The 15,770-nt window shown below is 76.0% G+C and overlaps 3 protein-coding genes across 3 annotated transcripts; 1 reads left to right on the top strand and 2 right to left on the bottom strand.

Moving 5' to 3' along the window:
* The first annotated feature begins 40 nt into the window (after positions 1–40).
* MOGS (mannosyl-oligosaccharide glucosidase) lies at positions 41–3,416 on the top strand. The gene is made up of 4 exons (XM_064503938.1): positions 41–463; positions 742–962; positions 1,241–1,434; positions 1,534–3,416. The coding sequence occupies exons 1-4, from the start codon at positions 97–99 to the stop codon at positions 3,251–3,253; spliced, it is 2,502 nt and encodes an 833-aa protein (XP_064360008.1). The 5' UTR covers positions 41–96; the 3' UTR covers positions 3,254–3,416.
* Positions 3,417–3,621: 205 nt separating this feature from the next.
* WBP1 (WW domain binding protein 1) lies at positions 3,622–6,315 on the bottom strand. Its single transcript, XM_064503948.1, has 4 exons — positions 6,035–6,315; positions 5,549–5,651; positions 5,283–5,444; positions 3,622–5,169 (listed from the first exon to the last, which is right to left on the bottom strand). The coding sequence occupies exons 1-4, from the start codon at positions 6,101–6,103 to the stop codon at positions 4,472–4,474; spliced, it is 1,032 nt and encodes a 343-aa protein (XP_064360018.1). The 5' UTR covers positions 6,104–6,315; the 3' UTR covers positions 3,622–4,471.
* An 879-nt stretch (positions 6,316–7,194) lies between these two features.
* INO80B (INO80 complex subunit B) lies at positions 7,195–9,896 on the bottom strand. The gene is made up of 5 exons (XM_064503952.1): positions 9,617–9,896; positions 9,355–9,544; positions 9,062–9,180; positions 8,498–8,679; positions 7,195–8,239 (listed from the first exon to the last, which is right to left on the bottom strand). Exons 1-5 carry the CDS (start codon positions 9,660–9,662, stop codon positions 7,775–7,777), a joined length of 1,002 nt encoding a protein of 333 aa, XP_064360022.1. The 5' UTR covers positions 9,663–9,896; the 3' UTR covers positions 7,195–7,774.
* Between the last annotated feature and the right edge of the window lie 5,874 nt (positions 9,897–15,770).

The raw sequence follows: 15,770 nt of genomic DNA, 5'->3' as shown, positions 1-15,770 counted from the left end.
CGCGTGGCAGCGGGGCTGCGCGCGCCGCCGCTCCCGGCAGCCCCCGCGGCGCGGCGCGGGCCGATGACGTAGGGGGGCGGCGGCGGCGGTGGGCGGATGGCGGGGGAGCGGCGGCGGCGCGGCGCTGAGGGCCCGCGCGGGCGGGGGCGGGCGCGGGGGTCGCCGCCGCGGCGGGAGCGCGAGCGGGAGCAGGGGCGCGAGCGGGGCCGGGGGTGGCGGCGCGGCTGGGCGCTGCTGGCGCTGGCGGCGGCGCTGGCGCTGGGCGGCGCCGCCGCCGCCGTGGCCGTGGCGCGCTGGGAGCGGGCCCGCGCCGCCGCCCGCCTGGTGACCCCGCACCCCGCGCCGCCCGCGCTGCCCCCCGGCGCCACCGCCGCTGCCGCCGCCCCCCGCCGCTTCTGGGGCTCCTACCGGCCCCACGTCTACTTCGGCATGAAGACCCGCAGCCCCCGCTCCCTCGTCACCGGTGGGGGCCGCGGCGGGCCGGGCCGGGACCGGGACCGGGGCTGGGACCGGGGCGGCTCTGAGCAGGGCTCTGCAGAGGGGCAGGCCGGGGCCGGGGGGCTGGCGGTGGGGCAGGGCGATGCCCACAGCCAGGGCTGAGCCCGGGCAGGGCCGGACCTGCAGCAGGTTTGGGACCGGGGCGGGATGGGGGAGGTCGGACCGGGCTGTCGCCAGCCCGGGAGCAGGGCCCGTCCCGGGGCAGGGCCCGGGCTGGCAGCTCAGTGCCCCGCCTGCCCGCAGGGCTGATGTGGCTGCAGCAGCGGGAGGCGGAGGCGAGCCTGCGGCACACGTGTGAGCAGGGCGACGGGCTGTCGCGCTACGGCTGGCTGCAGCACGACGGCGAGAGCTTCGGCGTGCAGGACATCCACGACCACGGGCTGCTGCTGCGCACCGAGTTCGTGAAGAGGCCGGGCGGGGAGCATGGCGGGGATTGGAGCTGGCGCGTCACAGCCCGGACGGAGGTGGGGGCGTGCGCGGGGCCGGCGGCGCGGCCGGGGCTGGGCACCCGGGGCACGTGCGGCACGGTGCTGCGCACATCCGGCTGGGGCGGCCGCAGAGCGCTGGCCTCGAGCCCCTGCCCACAGGCGGCTGGGCACGGGGGTCCCAGGAGCGCGGCCGGGGCTGCCTGGCGCCTTCCCGCTCGCCGCCAGCGTGTTTCGTGGGGCTGCGGCCTGGTCTCAGGTGGGGAAACGGGCGGCTCCAAAACCCCGTGGTCTAGACGTGGCTGCTTTGTCTGCAGGACGCAGGCAGCCAGGACTCGCTCCTCTCCCTGTTCTTCTACGTGGCCACCGATGGGCAGGGGGTGCTGCAGCCGCACGTGGAGAACAGAACCCGGCTGGCGTCCGTGACGGGGACGACCGAGGAGCTGGGTCACTTCAAGATCTCCTTCCTGAAGCCCACGGACGACACCGGGACGGCCCCTAAATACGCCAGGTACTCTGTGGTGGCGGCTGCCCGCGTCCCCCCGGCTGCTGGGGCCTCCCTCGGTGGCCGGAGCCGCCAGGTGCGAGCGTCTCCTCTGCTTGGTTGCAGCTACAACTACCTGCAGGCCGCGAGCCCGGGACTGCACCTCCTCACAGATGTGGTGAAGAGCAGTCTGAGCAACCGCTTCGTCTTCGCCCCGCCGGGCGGGCCCAGGCAGCGCTTCTTCGCCGTGGACGCCTTCCGGGGGCTGCCGGGCGCCGCCGAGCAGGCCCCGCACAGCCACTTGCTGCTGCACCAAGTGACGCTGCGGCTGCCCTGCCGCGTGGAGGTGACGTTCGAGTCGGGCAGCGTGGCGGCCCGGCCCGGCCCACTGGCGGGGCCCGCACTGACCGAGGAGCTGGCCAGGCACGCGGCCGCCTTCGAGCGGCGCTTCGAGGAGACCTTCGCGCTGGGCCGCAAAGGCTTCGCCCCCGCGCAGCAGCGCTTCGCCCAGGCCGCCCTCAGCAACATGCTGGGCAGCATGGGCTACTTCCACGGGCACTCCCTCGTGCAGTCGGCGCACACGGAGCAGCCCGTGCCCTACCCCGAGGGCTCCCTCTTCACCGCCGTGCCTTCCCGCTCCTTCTTCCCCCGCGGTTTCCTCTGGGACGAGGGCTTCCACCAGCTGCTGCTGGCGCGCTGGGACCCGGCGCTGAGCCGCGAGGTGATCGCGCACTGGCTCGACCTCATGAACGCCGAGGGCTGGATCCCGCGGGAGCAGATCCTGGGCGACGAGGCGCGCACCAAGGTGCCGCCCGAGTTCGTCGTGCAGCACAACGAGAACGCCAACCCGCCCACGCTCTTCCTGGCGCTGCAGCAGCTGCTGGGCACGGCCCCGCTGCCCTACCTGCGGCGCCTCTTCCCCCGCCTGCGCGCCTGGTACGACTGGTACAACAGCACCCAGGCGGGGCCGCTGCCCCACACCTTCCGCTGGCGCGGCCGCGACCGCCAGCCCGAGCGCTTCCTCAACCCCAAGACGCTGACGTCGGGGCTGGACGACTACCCCCGCGCCTCGCACCCCTCCGCCGATGAGCGGCACCTCGACCTGCGCTGCTGGATGGCGCTGGCCTCCGCCGTCATGGGCGACGTGGCGGAGCGGCTGGGCGAGCCGGCGGAGCCCTACCGGCGCGCGCAGCGGGCGCTGAGCGACGACGCCCTGCTCGACCAGCTCCACTGGGCCGAGCACCTGGGCGCGTTCGCCGACTTCGGCAACCACAGCCAGGCCGTGGCGCTGGAGCGGGAGAAGGCGCGGGCGGCCGTGCCGGGGCAGCCGCCGCCACCGCCGCCGCGGCTGGTGCGCGTGGTGCGCCAGGCGCCCGAGCTGCAGTTCGTGGGCGCCCTGGGCTACGTGAGCCTCTTCCCCTTGCTGCTGCAGCTGCTGCGGCCCGACTCGCCGCGGCTGCCCCGCGTGCTGGCCGCCCTGCGCAGCGAGCAGCACCTCTGGTCGCCCTACGGCCTCCGCTCGCTCTCCCGCGCCAGCCCGCTCTACATGAAGCGCAACACGGAGCACGACCCGCCCTACTGGCGCGGGCCCGTCTGGGTCAACATCAACTACCTGGCGGTGCGGGCGCTGCACCACTACGGCGCCCGCCCGGGGCCCCACCGCGAGCGGGCGGCCCAGCTCTACCGCGAGCTGCGCGCCAACCTCCTCACCAACCTCTACCGGCAGTACGCGGCCAGCGGCTACCTCTGGGAGCACTACAGCGACAGCACCGGCGAGGGCCGCGGCTCCTACCCCTTCACCGGCTGGTCGGCGCTGGTGGTGCTGGTGATGGCCGAGGAGTACTAGCGCCGCCGCGGCAGGGCTGCGTGGGCAGGGTGGCCCCGGGGGCCGGAGCCGCCGCCGGGCATGGCCCGACCTGCCCCTCGTTCTCAGGTGTCGGTAGGGGAATGTGCTCGGGGCCCGGGCTCTACTTCCTCGACAAACAGGCGCAATAAAGATCAAGCCTGAAGCTTGCGTGGCTGCGTGTGTCCGGGCAGCGGCCGGAGGAGGAGGAGGAGGAGGGTGGGTGCGGATGCTACCACTGTCCAGCGAGGTGACGTCCTGGCTGGTAGGAGCACGCCTGGGCTCCCCGGAGACCCCCCCCAGCAGCCTCCCCCCGCGCCGCTGCCTGCTGCCTGGCCCCCCCGCAGCCCCACAGACGAGCGCGGCGGGGCCGTAATTCCACATCTCTTTAATGATGAGAGAACGCTACTTGGATTACTGTCACCCAGAGCACAGACCTGCAGGCCGAGGCAGAGCCCCTCTCCCCGGGCCAAGGCAGCGGAGCCAGGCCTCGGGGCCTGGAGCGGGGCTGGCGGCAGGGGGGGCACACGCCAGCCACCGGCACGGGACGGAAAGAATTGGCTTCCGAGTGGCAGGAAGGCATCCCCCGCCGAGGAAGGCCCGGGGTGGGGGGGTCCGGGCTGCTGCCCCTGCCCCAGCAGCTCCCGGAAGCAGCGTGGCGGGGAAGGGGCACCAGCTGGGAACACGCCGAAACGCCGCCGCGGCCCGGTCCCCGCAGCCGCGCCACACGACGTACCCAACACGACAGAGCGCAGCGAGGAACACACACATCGCCGGGACGAGGCAGGCCGGGAGGGCGGCCCGGCCCGGGGGGCTCCGTGGCCAGAGTCCACACCCCCGAGCGGGTCTGCCGGGCCCGCAGAGGTGGCAGGGGGCGGGGGGGGGGCGAGGGATGGCCCCCCTGCGCTGCCAGAGCCTGCTGCTGGTAACGGGGCTGGGGAGGGAGGGCAGTGCCAGCTCCACGGGGAGCCCCACTCCCCCCCCGGGGGTGGGCGGCCCAGCCCTCTCCGCCACGCGCCCCCCGGGCCCTCTGAGCAGGGGCGGCTTCGGGCACCGCGCGTGCCCCCGGCCTCGCTGCTCCAAGGCCGCGGTGGGGCGGAGCGAGTGGGGCGGGCAGGGCCCAAGGCAGCGGCCGCAGCCCCCCAACCGCCCCGGGGCAGTGGGGCCGGGCGAGCGAGCAGGCAGCGGGGCGGGCGGGCAGGGCGGGGCGGTGGCGGCCACTCAGACGGGCAGGGCGGGCGAGCCCGGCTCCTCGGCGCCCGCCTCGCCCGGGAGCCCGCAGAGGCTGCGGCGCTGGGCCCGCGGGGGCGGCGCGGGGCCGGCCTTGCCCAGCAGCTGGGCACCCTCGCCCTCGCTCTCCTCGCCGCCCTCCTCCTCCTCCTGGCAGCGCCCCACCTCGATGCCCGAGTCGCCGGTGAGGCGCCGGTGCCGGAAGTGCTCGCCGCCGTCGCCCCGGGCCGCGCCGCCCTCCTCCTCCTCCTCCTCCTCCTCCTCCTCCTCCCCTTCCTCGATGTCCGAGCAGCGGTGGCAGTCGGCCTCGAAGAAGTCCACGGTGGAGGAGAAGAGGGCGTGCTTGTGCGGGGCCTCGCGGGCCGGCGGCTCCTCGGGCGGCTCCCAGCTGCCGCCGGTGCCGGTGCTGCTGGTGCCGCCCTCCTCGCTGGGCGTGCTGGCCCGGCTGCGCTCCGTCTCGTCCGTCACCTGCACCGACAGCGAGGTGCTGCTGGGGGACGTGGCGCAGCTCGACTCGCACGAGCAGCTGGTGTAGTTCTCCGAGCTGGGCGAGAGGGTGAGGGTGCTGGAGCCCAGGCGGCTGTGCGGCCCGCTCAGCTGGGCCAGGATGGCGCTGTAGGGCGGCGGCGGGGTGCTGGGGCGGTGGGCCACCTCCTCGTAGGCAGGCAGCTTGAAGGAAGCCAGCATCCCTGCGGGACGGCGGCGCGCGTCAGCCCGGCGCGGGCCCCCCACCAGCGGGGCGGCACCCGCGGCTCGCGAAGCGCCACGGGGCCCCGCGCCAGCGCCCGCCGCCGCCACTCACTGAGATCCATCATGGAGGTGGGGTAGTTGCAGGCACCGTGGTAGGCGATGAGGTTGATCTCCCGCTGCCGCTGCTGCTGCTGCAGGCGCAGCTTGGCCCGGCGGTGCCGGTAGGCACAGCAGCAGCTGAAGAGGATGAGGATGGTCCAGAGGAGCCAGAACCCTGCGGGGGGAGAGCGGGCTGACCCTCCCCGCGCGCCTCCGGCCCCGCCGCCCCGCCCGGCGCCCCGGCACCCCCCGCGAGGCGCGGCCCCGGCCCGCACTCACACCACAGCTCGTAGTAGTAGGTGCAGCAGCCGGTCTCTCCGCAGCAGTGCCCCGTCTCGCACACGTAGGGCTGGTTGTTCACCCCCGGGCAGTACTCCCGAGCCTGCGGGGACACGGCCTTCCTGCCACGCCCGCCCGGCCCCGGAGCGGGGCAGCCCCCGGTCCCGACCCCCGGGGGGACGCGGCCCTGCCCCCCCAGCGGGCACCACCCGGCCCCCGCGGCAGGACGGGCCCCCGTGCTGCTCCCTGCTCTGTCGCGACAGACGGCTCCCCCCCGGGCGCTCTGCACCGGCCCCGGCTACCCCGACAGCCACCAGCCCCTCCCCAGCGGGGCTCAGCGCGTCGCTGTGCGGGTGTCGCGACAGGCCACAGGGCTATCGCGATACGGCTCTCTGCACCGGCACTAAGGCGACAGCCAGCCCACGGGGGCGGCGGGTATCGCGACACGGCCCGCGCGGCAGCGCCTGTCGCGACAGGCGGCGGTACCTGCTGGTGCTGCCGGCCCAGCAGCGCGGCCCAGGCCCCCTCGGCGCCGCCGCTCCCGGGCCGCTCCATGGCGCCGCCTACAGCCCGCCGCGGCCCCGCGCCGGCACCGCCCGCTCCGCCGCCCCGGCCCCCGCCGCCCGCAGCAGCAGCCGCTCCCCCGCCGCCGCCGCCGCCGCCCCCATCCCGGCCGCCCGGCCCGCCGCCGCCGCCCGGGCCGCAGCCTCCGCCGCCGCCATCACTCCCGGGCCGCCGCTCCCGCCCCCCGCCGCCGCCTCCGGCCAATCGGCGCTCGACGAGCCGCCGCCCGCCAACCAGCGCCGCCGCCGCCGCCCTGCCTCTGCCAATCAGCAGCCGTCTGCCCGGACCTCACGCCCAACAACAGAGACAAAGGGACCGAATCCCGCCTCCGGAGCGGACTGACGGCAGTCTCGGCCAATCGAAGGCAGAGCTCCGCCTGCGCGGGTACAACCGACGGGCGCCTTAGCCAAAGGCAACCCCGCGTTCAGTCACGGCGCGTGACCGACAGGTGTAGCCGCCAATGGAGAGCCTGAGCCCGCCTCCGGGGCGGGCACTTGCAGGCGTTTGGTCAATGTGGGGAGAAGATACGAGTTGGGCGCACGATTGGCGGAAAGGCCAACTAACGAGCACCGCAGGTCACCGCTAGTCCGTTTGACTGACGAGGCCGCCAGCCAATGGGCGACACGGGCCGAGCCCCTGCCGGGACTTCCCGACCCCGCCCCCGGGCTCAGCCCGTCCGGGGAGGGGGGGCATGCGGACCGTACCATCGCGCGCGGCTGGGGGGGGAGTTGAGCTGTTCCACCCGCGGGGGGAGCCTGGGCCACTGCCACAGGTCACCACTGCAGCGAGCCCGCAGGGACTCAGCCCCAGCCCTGTCTCTGCACCGGGCACCACTGCAGCGAGCCCGCGGGGACTCAGCCCCTTGTACCTGAGAGCAAGTGGAGCCCCGCAGCGGGCTGCCAGGCAGAGGGCAGACGCTGGCAGCTAACCTTAACCCTAACCCACCCCTGGGGGAGGCACTGGGGCTCCACCAGCCCCGGCGGGGAGCAGACACCCCCAGCAGGACCCCCGGCGTGTGCTGAGCCGGGGGGGCTCACGCGCAGGCCCCCACATGCCAGCACCAATGGCTCCAGGCAACGGTCCCTTCTTCACCACCAGAATTTATTGAGCTTCACAGGAGCAGGGCAGCCGGCCCCGCTGCGTGCGAGCCCAGGCCCAGCGGCCACCGCAACCCCGGAGCGCGGGGGGGCCGGGGAGGATGGAGCCGGAGGCAGAGGCGCCCGAACAGCCCCCACCTCCGCCGTCGCTGCGCCCAGCCGGGCACCGCCTTCCCCCGCCGGCTCCAGCCTCCCTCATCCTCCCGGGCACAGCCAGAGCTCCCAGCACAAACGCCCAGAGCGAAGGTGGGCGCTGGGCCTGCGTCTGGCGCCGGCCACTGGGACTGGCCCCCAGGAGGGGAAGGGCCCCGAGCCCGTCCCCCGAGCGGGGACCCACCGGCCCGCAGCGGGGCCAGCCAGACACGGCTGCCCCAGGAGGTGCCTCTCTGGCCCCGGCAGCACGTCCCCGTGGCAGCGTGCGGAGACATGAAGCGGCAGCCTGACACGTGCTGCACCAGCAACACCCCTTGCCCGGAGCGGCCACTGCCGTGGCACAGCCACCGCACAGGTCCCAGCGCTGACAGCCACGTCCCCAAAAACGGCCCGGTCCCGGGGCCATGCGGGCCTAGGCTGCGGCCTCCTGCAGCTGCAAGTTCTTCTTGTAGCAGGCGAGGCTGCAGAGGGGCAGCCCCGTGCGGGAGCAGCAGTAGCGCTTGCGGTTGGGGCAGCCGCTCACCCCGCAGAGGGTGGGCACGGGCACGGCCGGGGCAGGCGTGGGCAGCAGCGGCAGGGCCATGCCGGCGGGGAAGGACACGGTGATGCGGTCGGTGGCGTTGCAGTAGTGGACGACGGGACAGGGCGCCTGCTTGGCCTTGCGCTCCCGCAGCGTCTTCACCTTGGCCTTGTTGGTCTTGGTGAGGCGCTCGATGGTCTGGTTCTTGTTCTCCTCCGCCTTCTTGGCGGCCTGCAGGCGCCGCTTGCGGGCGCGCTCCTCCCGCTTCACCAGCATCTCCTCCGTCATCTCCTTCGTCTTGTAGCCCATGGGCAGCTCCAGCAGCGGCTGGCTCTGCTGCTTGTGCAGCAGCGCTTTCTGCGGGTGGCGAGGGCTCCATCAGGCCGCGCCGAGGCCCCGGGAGGCTGGAGCCCCCCAGCTGGACCTGGAGCCCTCCCCACTGCCCCGCGGAGCCCGAGGGCGCAGAGGCTCTGGCCGGGCTCTCTGCCAGCTCCGGGACCGCCGCGGTGCCCATGCAGGCAGCAGAGCCAGCCGTGTCGGCACCAGCAGCACCCCGGCTGGAGGGCTCACACGGCACTGCCCCAGGCAGCCCCTCGGCCCCAGCGCAGTCCTCACCTGCCTGGCCGTGAGCAGGGACTCGTCCACCTCCTTCTTGAGCTCCCCGTTGTCGTCCAGCTCACCCTTCTCCAGGGCATCCAGCCAGCGCTCTTCCTCCTCCTCCTCCTCCTCGCGAGCAGGGAAGCAGCTCTCCGAGTCCAAGTCCGGCAGAGGCGAGGGGTCCAGGTTACTGTCCTCATCTAGGCCACGCAGCAAGGAAGAGAGAAGTCACCGTGGGGAGCTGGCCCCAAGCGGCTGCTAGGGCCACTCACCCCACGGCAGGGTCACAGTGTCCCCAAAGCCACGACAGGGGACTCACATTGCCCCATGCAACAGGGCAGGACCCACCGCTGTCCCCTCTGCGAGGTGCCTGGCACTGCCCAGCACGTCTGAGCACGGGGGGCACCACAGCCTGTTTGAAGCCTGGCAGAGGGGGCCCAGAGCCGCCCAGCAGGGTCTCTTGCTCCAGTCCCCAGACTCTTCCCCCCCCTTCCCCAGGCCTGTCCCAGCGCTCCCTCCTGGCATCACCCGCGGCACTGGAGCGCCCCGCGGCCGGGTGAGCCGAGCCTGCCCCGCACTCACCCAGCCAGGCGCGGTACTGCTCGATGGGCACCCCCTCCGTGGGCTCGTCCTCCTCGTCCACGACCATCAGCGGCGACGGCGAGCGCGGCACCTCGGGCACCACCGTGAAGGTCGGCACGCTGCAGAGACGGCGCCCGACGTCCGTGAAGGGGAACCGGCCCCGTCCGGCGCCCCGCTGCACCGAGGGACACCCGCCCGGGCCCCGCAAGGCCACGGGCCGCCCCGGGGGCGGCAGGGGGGCAGCCCCAGCGCCGGGGCCGAGGGCAGCGGGCGAGGGCCGCCCCCACACTCACCTCTTGGTGCCCAGGATCTGCCCCCCCAGCTTGATCTTGAGCTTGAGCTGGGGCTTGCGCAGGGCGGCGGGGGGCTCGGGGCCCTCGGGCGGCCCCGCCGGCTCGTGGTGGTGCTTCTTCTTGTGCTTCTTCTTGTGCTTCTTGTGCTTCTTCTTGTGCGCGCCGTGGCCGCCCGCCTCCTCCTCCTCGCCTGCCGGGCACAGCCGTCAGCGCCGCCGCGCCCGCCGCCCGCCCCGCCGCGCCCCCCGCGCCCCGCGCTCACCGGCCTCGCCGCCCTCCATCCTGCCGCGCCGCCACGCCTTGCTCATCCGGCCCGGCCCGGCCCGGCCGCCCCGGTGCCGACGCTGCTGCTGCCGCTGCTGGCCGCCGCGTGGGGGAACCAATTCCGCGCGGACCCACTTCCGCCCGGCGCGGCGGAAAGGGCTCGGCGCGCGGGGCAGGGGAGGGGCGCCGCCGCCGCCATCTTTGAGCCGGGCGCAGTGCCTCAGGGAAAGTCTTCCGGTGTGGGAACTGCCCCCGCAGCCTCCTCGGGCCGAGGCTGCCCGGGCTGCCCCGCTGCCGCCCGCTGCCCCCTGGGCGCCCCTGCCCGCAGCCCCTGCCCGCAGCCCCTGCCCGCAGCCCCCTGCCCACATCCCCTACCCCTGCCCGCAGCCCCCTGCCCATAGCCCCTGCCCACACCCCTACCCCTGCCCACAGCCCCCTGCCCATAGCCCCTGCCCACACCCCCTACCCCTGCCCACAGCCCCCTGCCCATACCCCCTACCCCTGCCCACAGCCCCCTGCCCATAGCCCCTACACCTGCCCGCAGCCCCCTGCCCATAGCCCCTGCCCACACCCCTACCCCTGCCCGCAGCCCCCTGCCCATAGCCCCTGCCCACACCCCCTACCCCTGCCCACAGCCCCCTGCCCACACCCCCTGCCCCTGCCCGCAGCCCCCTGCCCATGCCCCATACCCACAGCCCCTGCCCCCTGCCTGTACCCCATACCCCCTGCCCCTGCCCACACCCCCTGCCCGCAGCCCCCTGCCCGCAGCCCCCTGCCCACATCCCCTACCCCTGCCCGCAGCCCCCTGCCCATAGCCCCTGCCCACACCCCTACCCCTGCCCGCAGCCCCCTGCCCATAGCCCCTGCCCACACCCCTACCACTGCCCGCAGCCCCCTGCCCATGCCCCATACCCACACCCCTACCCCTGCCCGCAGCCCCCTGCCCATAGCCCCTGCCCACACCCCTACCCCTGCCCGCAGCCCCCTGCCCATGCCCCATACCCACACCCCTACCCCTGCCCGCAGCCCCCTGCCCATGCCCCATACCCACACCCCTACCCCTGCCCGCAGCCCCCTGCCCGCAGCCCCTGCCCACACCCCTACCCCTGCCCACAGCCCCCTGCCCATACCCACAGCCCCTACCCCTGCCCGCAGCCCCCTGCCCATAGCCCCTGCCCACACCCCTACCCCTGCCCACAGCCCCCTGCCCATAGCCCCTGCCCACACCCCCTACCACTGCCCACAGCCCCCTGCCCATAGCCCCTGCCCACACCCCTACCCCTGCCCACAGCCCCCTGCCCATAGCCCCTGCCCACACCCCTACCACTGCCCACAGCCCCCTGCCCATAGCCCCTGCCCACACCCCTACCACTGCCCACAGCCCCCTGCCCATACCCACAGCCCCTACCCCTGCCCGCAGCCCCCTGTTCGCAGCCCCCTGCCCATACCCCTACCCCTGCCCGCAGCCCCCTGCCCATACCCCATACCCACAGCCCCTGCCCCCTGTCCGTACCCCATACCCCCTGCCCCTGCCCACACCCCCTGCCCGCAGCCCCCTGCCCGCAGCCCCTGCCCATATCGCCCTGCCCCCAGCCCCTGCCCCCAGCCCCTGCCCACGGCCCTGCCTGCACCCGCAGCTCTGCCCAGCCCTGCCGCAGCCCCCAGCCCCTGCCACGGCCCCTGCTTCTCCGTGCCTGGGTCTCCTGGGCTCAGCTGCCCCGTGGGGCTGGGCCTGCCGGGGGGGGAGAGGGCAGTGGGGCTGCCCCACGGCACCCCTGGGGGGGGCAGGGCTGGGGCAGCGCCAGGGGCTGGGGGGCCGCGCCGGGCGGGGGGAGGCTGCGCCGTGCCGGGGGGACGGGCTCACGGGCTAAACGCGTCCGGGGCCGGGCGGCAGCGAAGGGGGGCACGGCACGGCCGGCAGCGGGTGCCGGGGCGGGAGGCCTCCGCGCCAGCGTGTCACGTGCGCCGGGCACAGGCCGCGCACGCGGTGGCCCGCGGGGGGGGCACCCACCCGGCCCCACTCCTGGGTGGGGGTCTCCTCCCGGAGCGCCCGGGTCCCCCCGCCCTGACGGCGGGTGCAGAAGGGCAGCCGCGGGGGAGGCGCCAGGGCCAGCACGGGCAGAGCGCGGGGCGAGCCACGGGCACACGCGTGTGCATGCACCGACACGTGCTGCGGGCGCACACTGAACACACGCGCGGACACACCTCCATCGGGTGCACACACGGACACGCTCCCACGGGGCGTACGCATGCACACACCCGCACGCGCTCACGGTGTGCACACCCGTGCACGCACGGACACACTCCCCTGGGGTGTACGCACACACCAGCACACGCTCACGGTGTGCACACCCGTGCACGCGCAGACACACTCCCCTGGGGTGTACGCACACACCCGCACGTGCTCACGGTGTGCACACCCGTGCACCACACAGACACACTCCCCTGGGGTGTACGCACACACCCGCACGTGCTCACGGTGTGCACACCCGTGCACGCGCAGACACACTCCCCTGGGGTGTACGCACACACCCGCACGTGCTCACGGTGTGCACACCCGTGCACGCGCAGACACACTCCCCCGGGATGCACACGTGCACACACACGGACCCAGCCACGCACAGCACCTCCGTGCCGTGAAGTGCTCACTGCTGCACACGCTTGTGCACACGCACGCGCGCGGGCTCCCCGTGCACACACACACACACACACACACACACACACACACACGGGCAGGTGCGTGCAGACACGTGCACACGTGCCCCCCCCGCGCCCCGCAGCGACACTCACACACACACACACACACACACACACACACACACACACACACACACACACACACACACACGCCCCCCCCGCCCCCGCGCCCAGCTGTCCCGGCTCACTCGGGCCATTGTCCCCCCGCCGCGGCGGTGCCACCCGCCGCCGGGCCACGCCGTGCCAGCCCCCCCCCCGCCGCGCCCGCCCGCCCGGTCCGCCCCCGCCGCGCCCGGTGCCGCCGGCCGGGGGAGGGGTTTGCGGCGGGCGCGGAGCCGGGCGCAGCTGCCCGCCGCCGCCGCCGCCGCCGCCGCGATGTTCCGCCGCCACGAGCGGAGCCGCGCCACCGTGGCCCGGGGCTCGGCGCTGGAGATGGAGCTGCGCCGCGGCCGCTGCCGCCTCAGCCTGCTCGGCGGCCCCGCGCAGGTAGGACCGGCCCGGCCCGGCCCGGCCCCGGCGGCGGAAGGAGCCTCCCCGCGGCCCCCGGTCCCGCGGCGCCCGGGCGGCGGCGTCGCGCGGTCCCGCCCGGGCGCCGCGGGGGGAGGCGGCGGCCCCGACGGCCCCGACGGCGCGGCCCCCGCTCCGGGGGCTCCTGCCGCGCCGCCCCGCTGCGCCGAGCCCGCCCCGGCCCCGCGCGGCCCGGCCCGCAGGTGGCACCGGGCGCCTCCCCCCGCCCGCCCCGCCGCCCGGCCCGGCCCGGCCCGGCCCGGCCCCGCCGCCGCCCCCGCGCTGCCCGCGCTCGCGCCGGCGTAACCGGGCTCGGCAGGGCCCGGGCCGCCCCGGCACCGCACCGCACGGCACGGCACGGCACGGCCCGGTGCGGCTGGCAGCACGTGCCAGGCTGGGCACGGTGCGGGGTGCCGGTGTCAAGGCCGTGCACGGTGCGGGGTGCTGGTGCCAGGACCGTGCACGGTGCAGCGTGGCAGCGTCGGGGCCGTGCACGGTGCGGGGTGCTGGCGTGGGGGCCGTGCGGGGTGCAGGGTGCACGGGGAGGAGGGCGGCAGGGGCCGGACCGCGGGGGCCGGGCAGGCCGGGTGCGCGTGGGACCTGCTGCGGGGGCAGCCGTGGGGGGCAGCGGGGCGTCGCGGCAGGCGCTCGGCGCGGGGGACCTGCCGCGGCCGGGGCTGGCTGGTGGCGGGGGACACGGTGACGCGGGGCAGGACGCGGGGGCCCGGCCCCGGGGGGCTCCACGGCTGCACCCGGGCTGCCCGGCCCTGGCTGTGGTGCTCCCCCCCCCACCTGGCCCCATGGGCTGGGGGGCGTCAGGGTCCCAGGGTCCCGGGGGGCATCTTCCCCCCCCCACAGCAGTGGGGGTTCGACTCTGCCCCCGGGCGCTGTGGTACAAGGAGCGGGGAAGGGGGGGTCCCCAGGCATTGTGTGCGCCTGGACCCCCCGGACGCCTGGGCCCCTGTGGTGCAGAGTGGGGGGAGCAGGTAACAGAGTGGGCACAAACACCCCCCGAACGGTGGCTGCAGAAGGAGGGGGGCAGGTCGCGCCCCCCCCCCAGTGCCTGTTGTGCAAGGAGTGAGGAGGGGGCCCGGCCCCCTGAGGCCTGCGGGGGGGTCACGGCCCCCCCGGCCTGCTGTGCAGTGGGGGGTCCTGATCTACCTGCCCCCCTGGACCCAATGTGCAAGGTGTGTGGGGGGGTCCCGGTCCTGCCCGTCCCAATGTGCGGGGGGCCCAGTCTCCCTGGTCCCGCTGTGCGGGGGGGGAGGTCCCGGTGTCCCGGTCTCGCTGTGCAGGGGGGGCGTCCCAGTGTCCTGGTCCCACTGTGTGCTGGGGTTCCCGGTGTCCCAGTCCCGCTGTGCAGGGGGGGTTCCTGGTGTCCTGGTCTGGCTGTGCGGGGGGGGGGGGGGGGGGGGGCCTCCTGGCATCCTGGTCCTGCTGTGTGCCGGGGTCCCGGTGTCCCAGTCCCGCTGTGTGGGGGGATCCTGGTGTCCCGGTTCCGCCGTGCAGGGGGTTCCCAGTGTCCCCCTCTCACTGTGCGTGGGGGTCCTGGCCCCGGTCTCGCTCTGCAGGGGGGGGTTCCCGGTGTCCCGGTTCTGCTGTGTGCCGGGGTGCTGGTGTCCCGGTCTCACTGTGTGTGTGGGGGGGGTCCCGGTGTCCCGGTCCTGCTGTGCGGGGTGGGTGGGGGGGTCCCGGTGTCCTGGTCCCACTGTGTGCTGGGGTTCCCGGTGTCCCGGTCCCGCTGTGCCGGGGGGGGGTTTCCTGGTGTCCCGGTCTCGCTGTATGGGGGGGTCCCGGTATCCCGGTCTTGCTGTGCAGGGCAGGGGGTCCTGATGTCCTGGTCCCGCTGTGCAGGGGGGGTCCCGGTGTCCCGGTTTCGCTGTATGGGGGGGTCCCGGTGTCCCGGTCCCGCTGTGCTGGGGGGGGGGGGGTTCCTGGTGTCCCGGTCCTGCTGTGCGGGGCGGGGGGGTCCCGGTGTCCCGGTCCCGCTGTGCAGGGGAGGTTCCCAGTGTCCCGGTGTCCCGGCCCCGCTGTGCGGGGGGTCCCGGCCCCGGCCCCGGTCGCGGCGGCGCTGCCCCGTTCCGGCAGGGGGCGCCCGGCGGGGGGGCTCCGGGGCGCCGGGGGCGCGGGCCGGGCCGGGCCGGGGGCGGCCCGTGTAACCGGAGCCGCCGGAGGAATGCCGCGGGGGGCGGGCCGCGCTGCGCCGCGCCGGGCCGGGGGCGGGCGGCCGCCGCCTTCCTGTGCGCGCCGCGCCGCAGCAGGGCCCGGAGCGGCGGCGGCGGCAGGTACCGGGCGGCGCGGGGCGGCAGCGCCCACCGGGGCCGGCAGGGGGCGGCGCGGGGAGCCGGCGGCGCGGTCCTGCCCCCCCCCCCCCCCCCCGCCCCGGCGGCCCCCCGCCTCGTCCCGCTCCCCGGCCCCCCGGCCCCGTCCTGTCCCCGGCCCCCGGCGCGCCCGGCCCGGCCCCGGCGCCCCTTCGCCGAGCCCCGTGCCCTCCCCTGCCCCCCCGTCTGCCTCCCCCCGGCCCCAGCACCCCTCATCCCGTGCCCGCCCCCGCCCCCCGTCTCCTGCCCCCCCAGCACCCCCATCCCGTCCCCGAGCTCCATCGCCTCCCCTGCCCCCCGTCTCCTGCCCCCCCCAGCACCCCCAGTCCCGCCCCATGCCCTGCACCCCTGTCCCCTGCACCCCTCGTCCCATCCCCTGTACCCCCTCTGCCCCCCCCGGCCCCAGCACCCCCATCCCGTCCCCGAGCTCCATCGCCTCCCCCGCCCCCCAACTCCTGCCCCCCGGCCCGGTGAGGGGTGTCCCTGCCCCCCTGCGGGCTCTGGCCTCTCCCCCCGCCGTTGCAGGCCTGGGGGGGGCCCTCGCCCCCCCGTGCAGGCTCTAGGGGGGGCCGCCCCCCCCCCTCCGTGCCGCCGTCCCTGCGGGGGGCTCCCGGGCCCCGGCCGGCC

This window comes from Dromaius novaehollandiae, unplaced genomic scaffold (genome assembly GCF_036370855.1).
Source record: "Dromaius novaehollandiae isolate bDroNov1 unplaced genomic scaffold, bDroNov1.hap1 HAP1_SCAFFOLD_70, whole genome shotgun sequence".
In the NCBI taxonomy this organism is placed as follows: domain Eukaryota; kingdom Metazoa; phylum Chordata; class Aves; order Casuariiformes; family Dromaiidae; genus Dromaius; species Dromaius novaehollandiae.
This window is presented reverse-complemented; position numbering and strand designations above follow the sequence as displayed.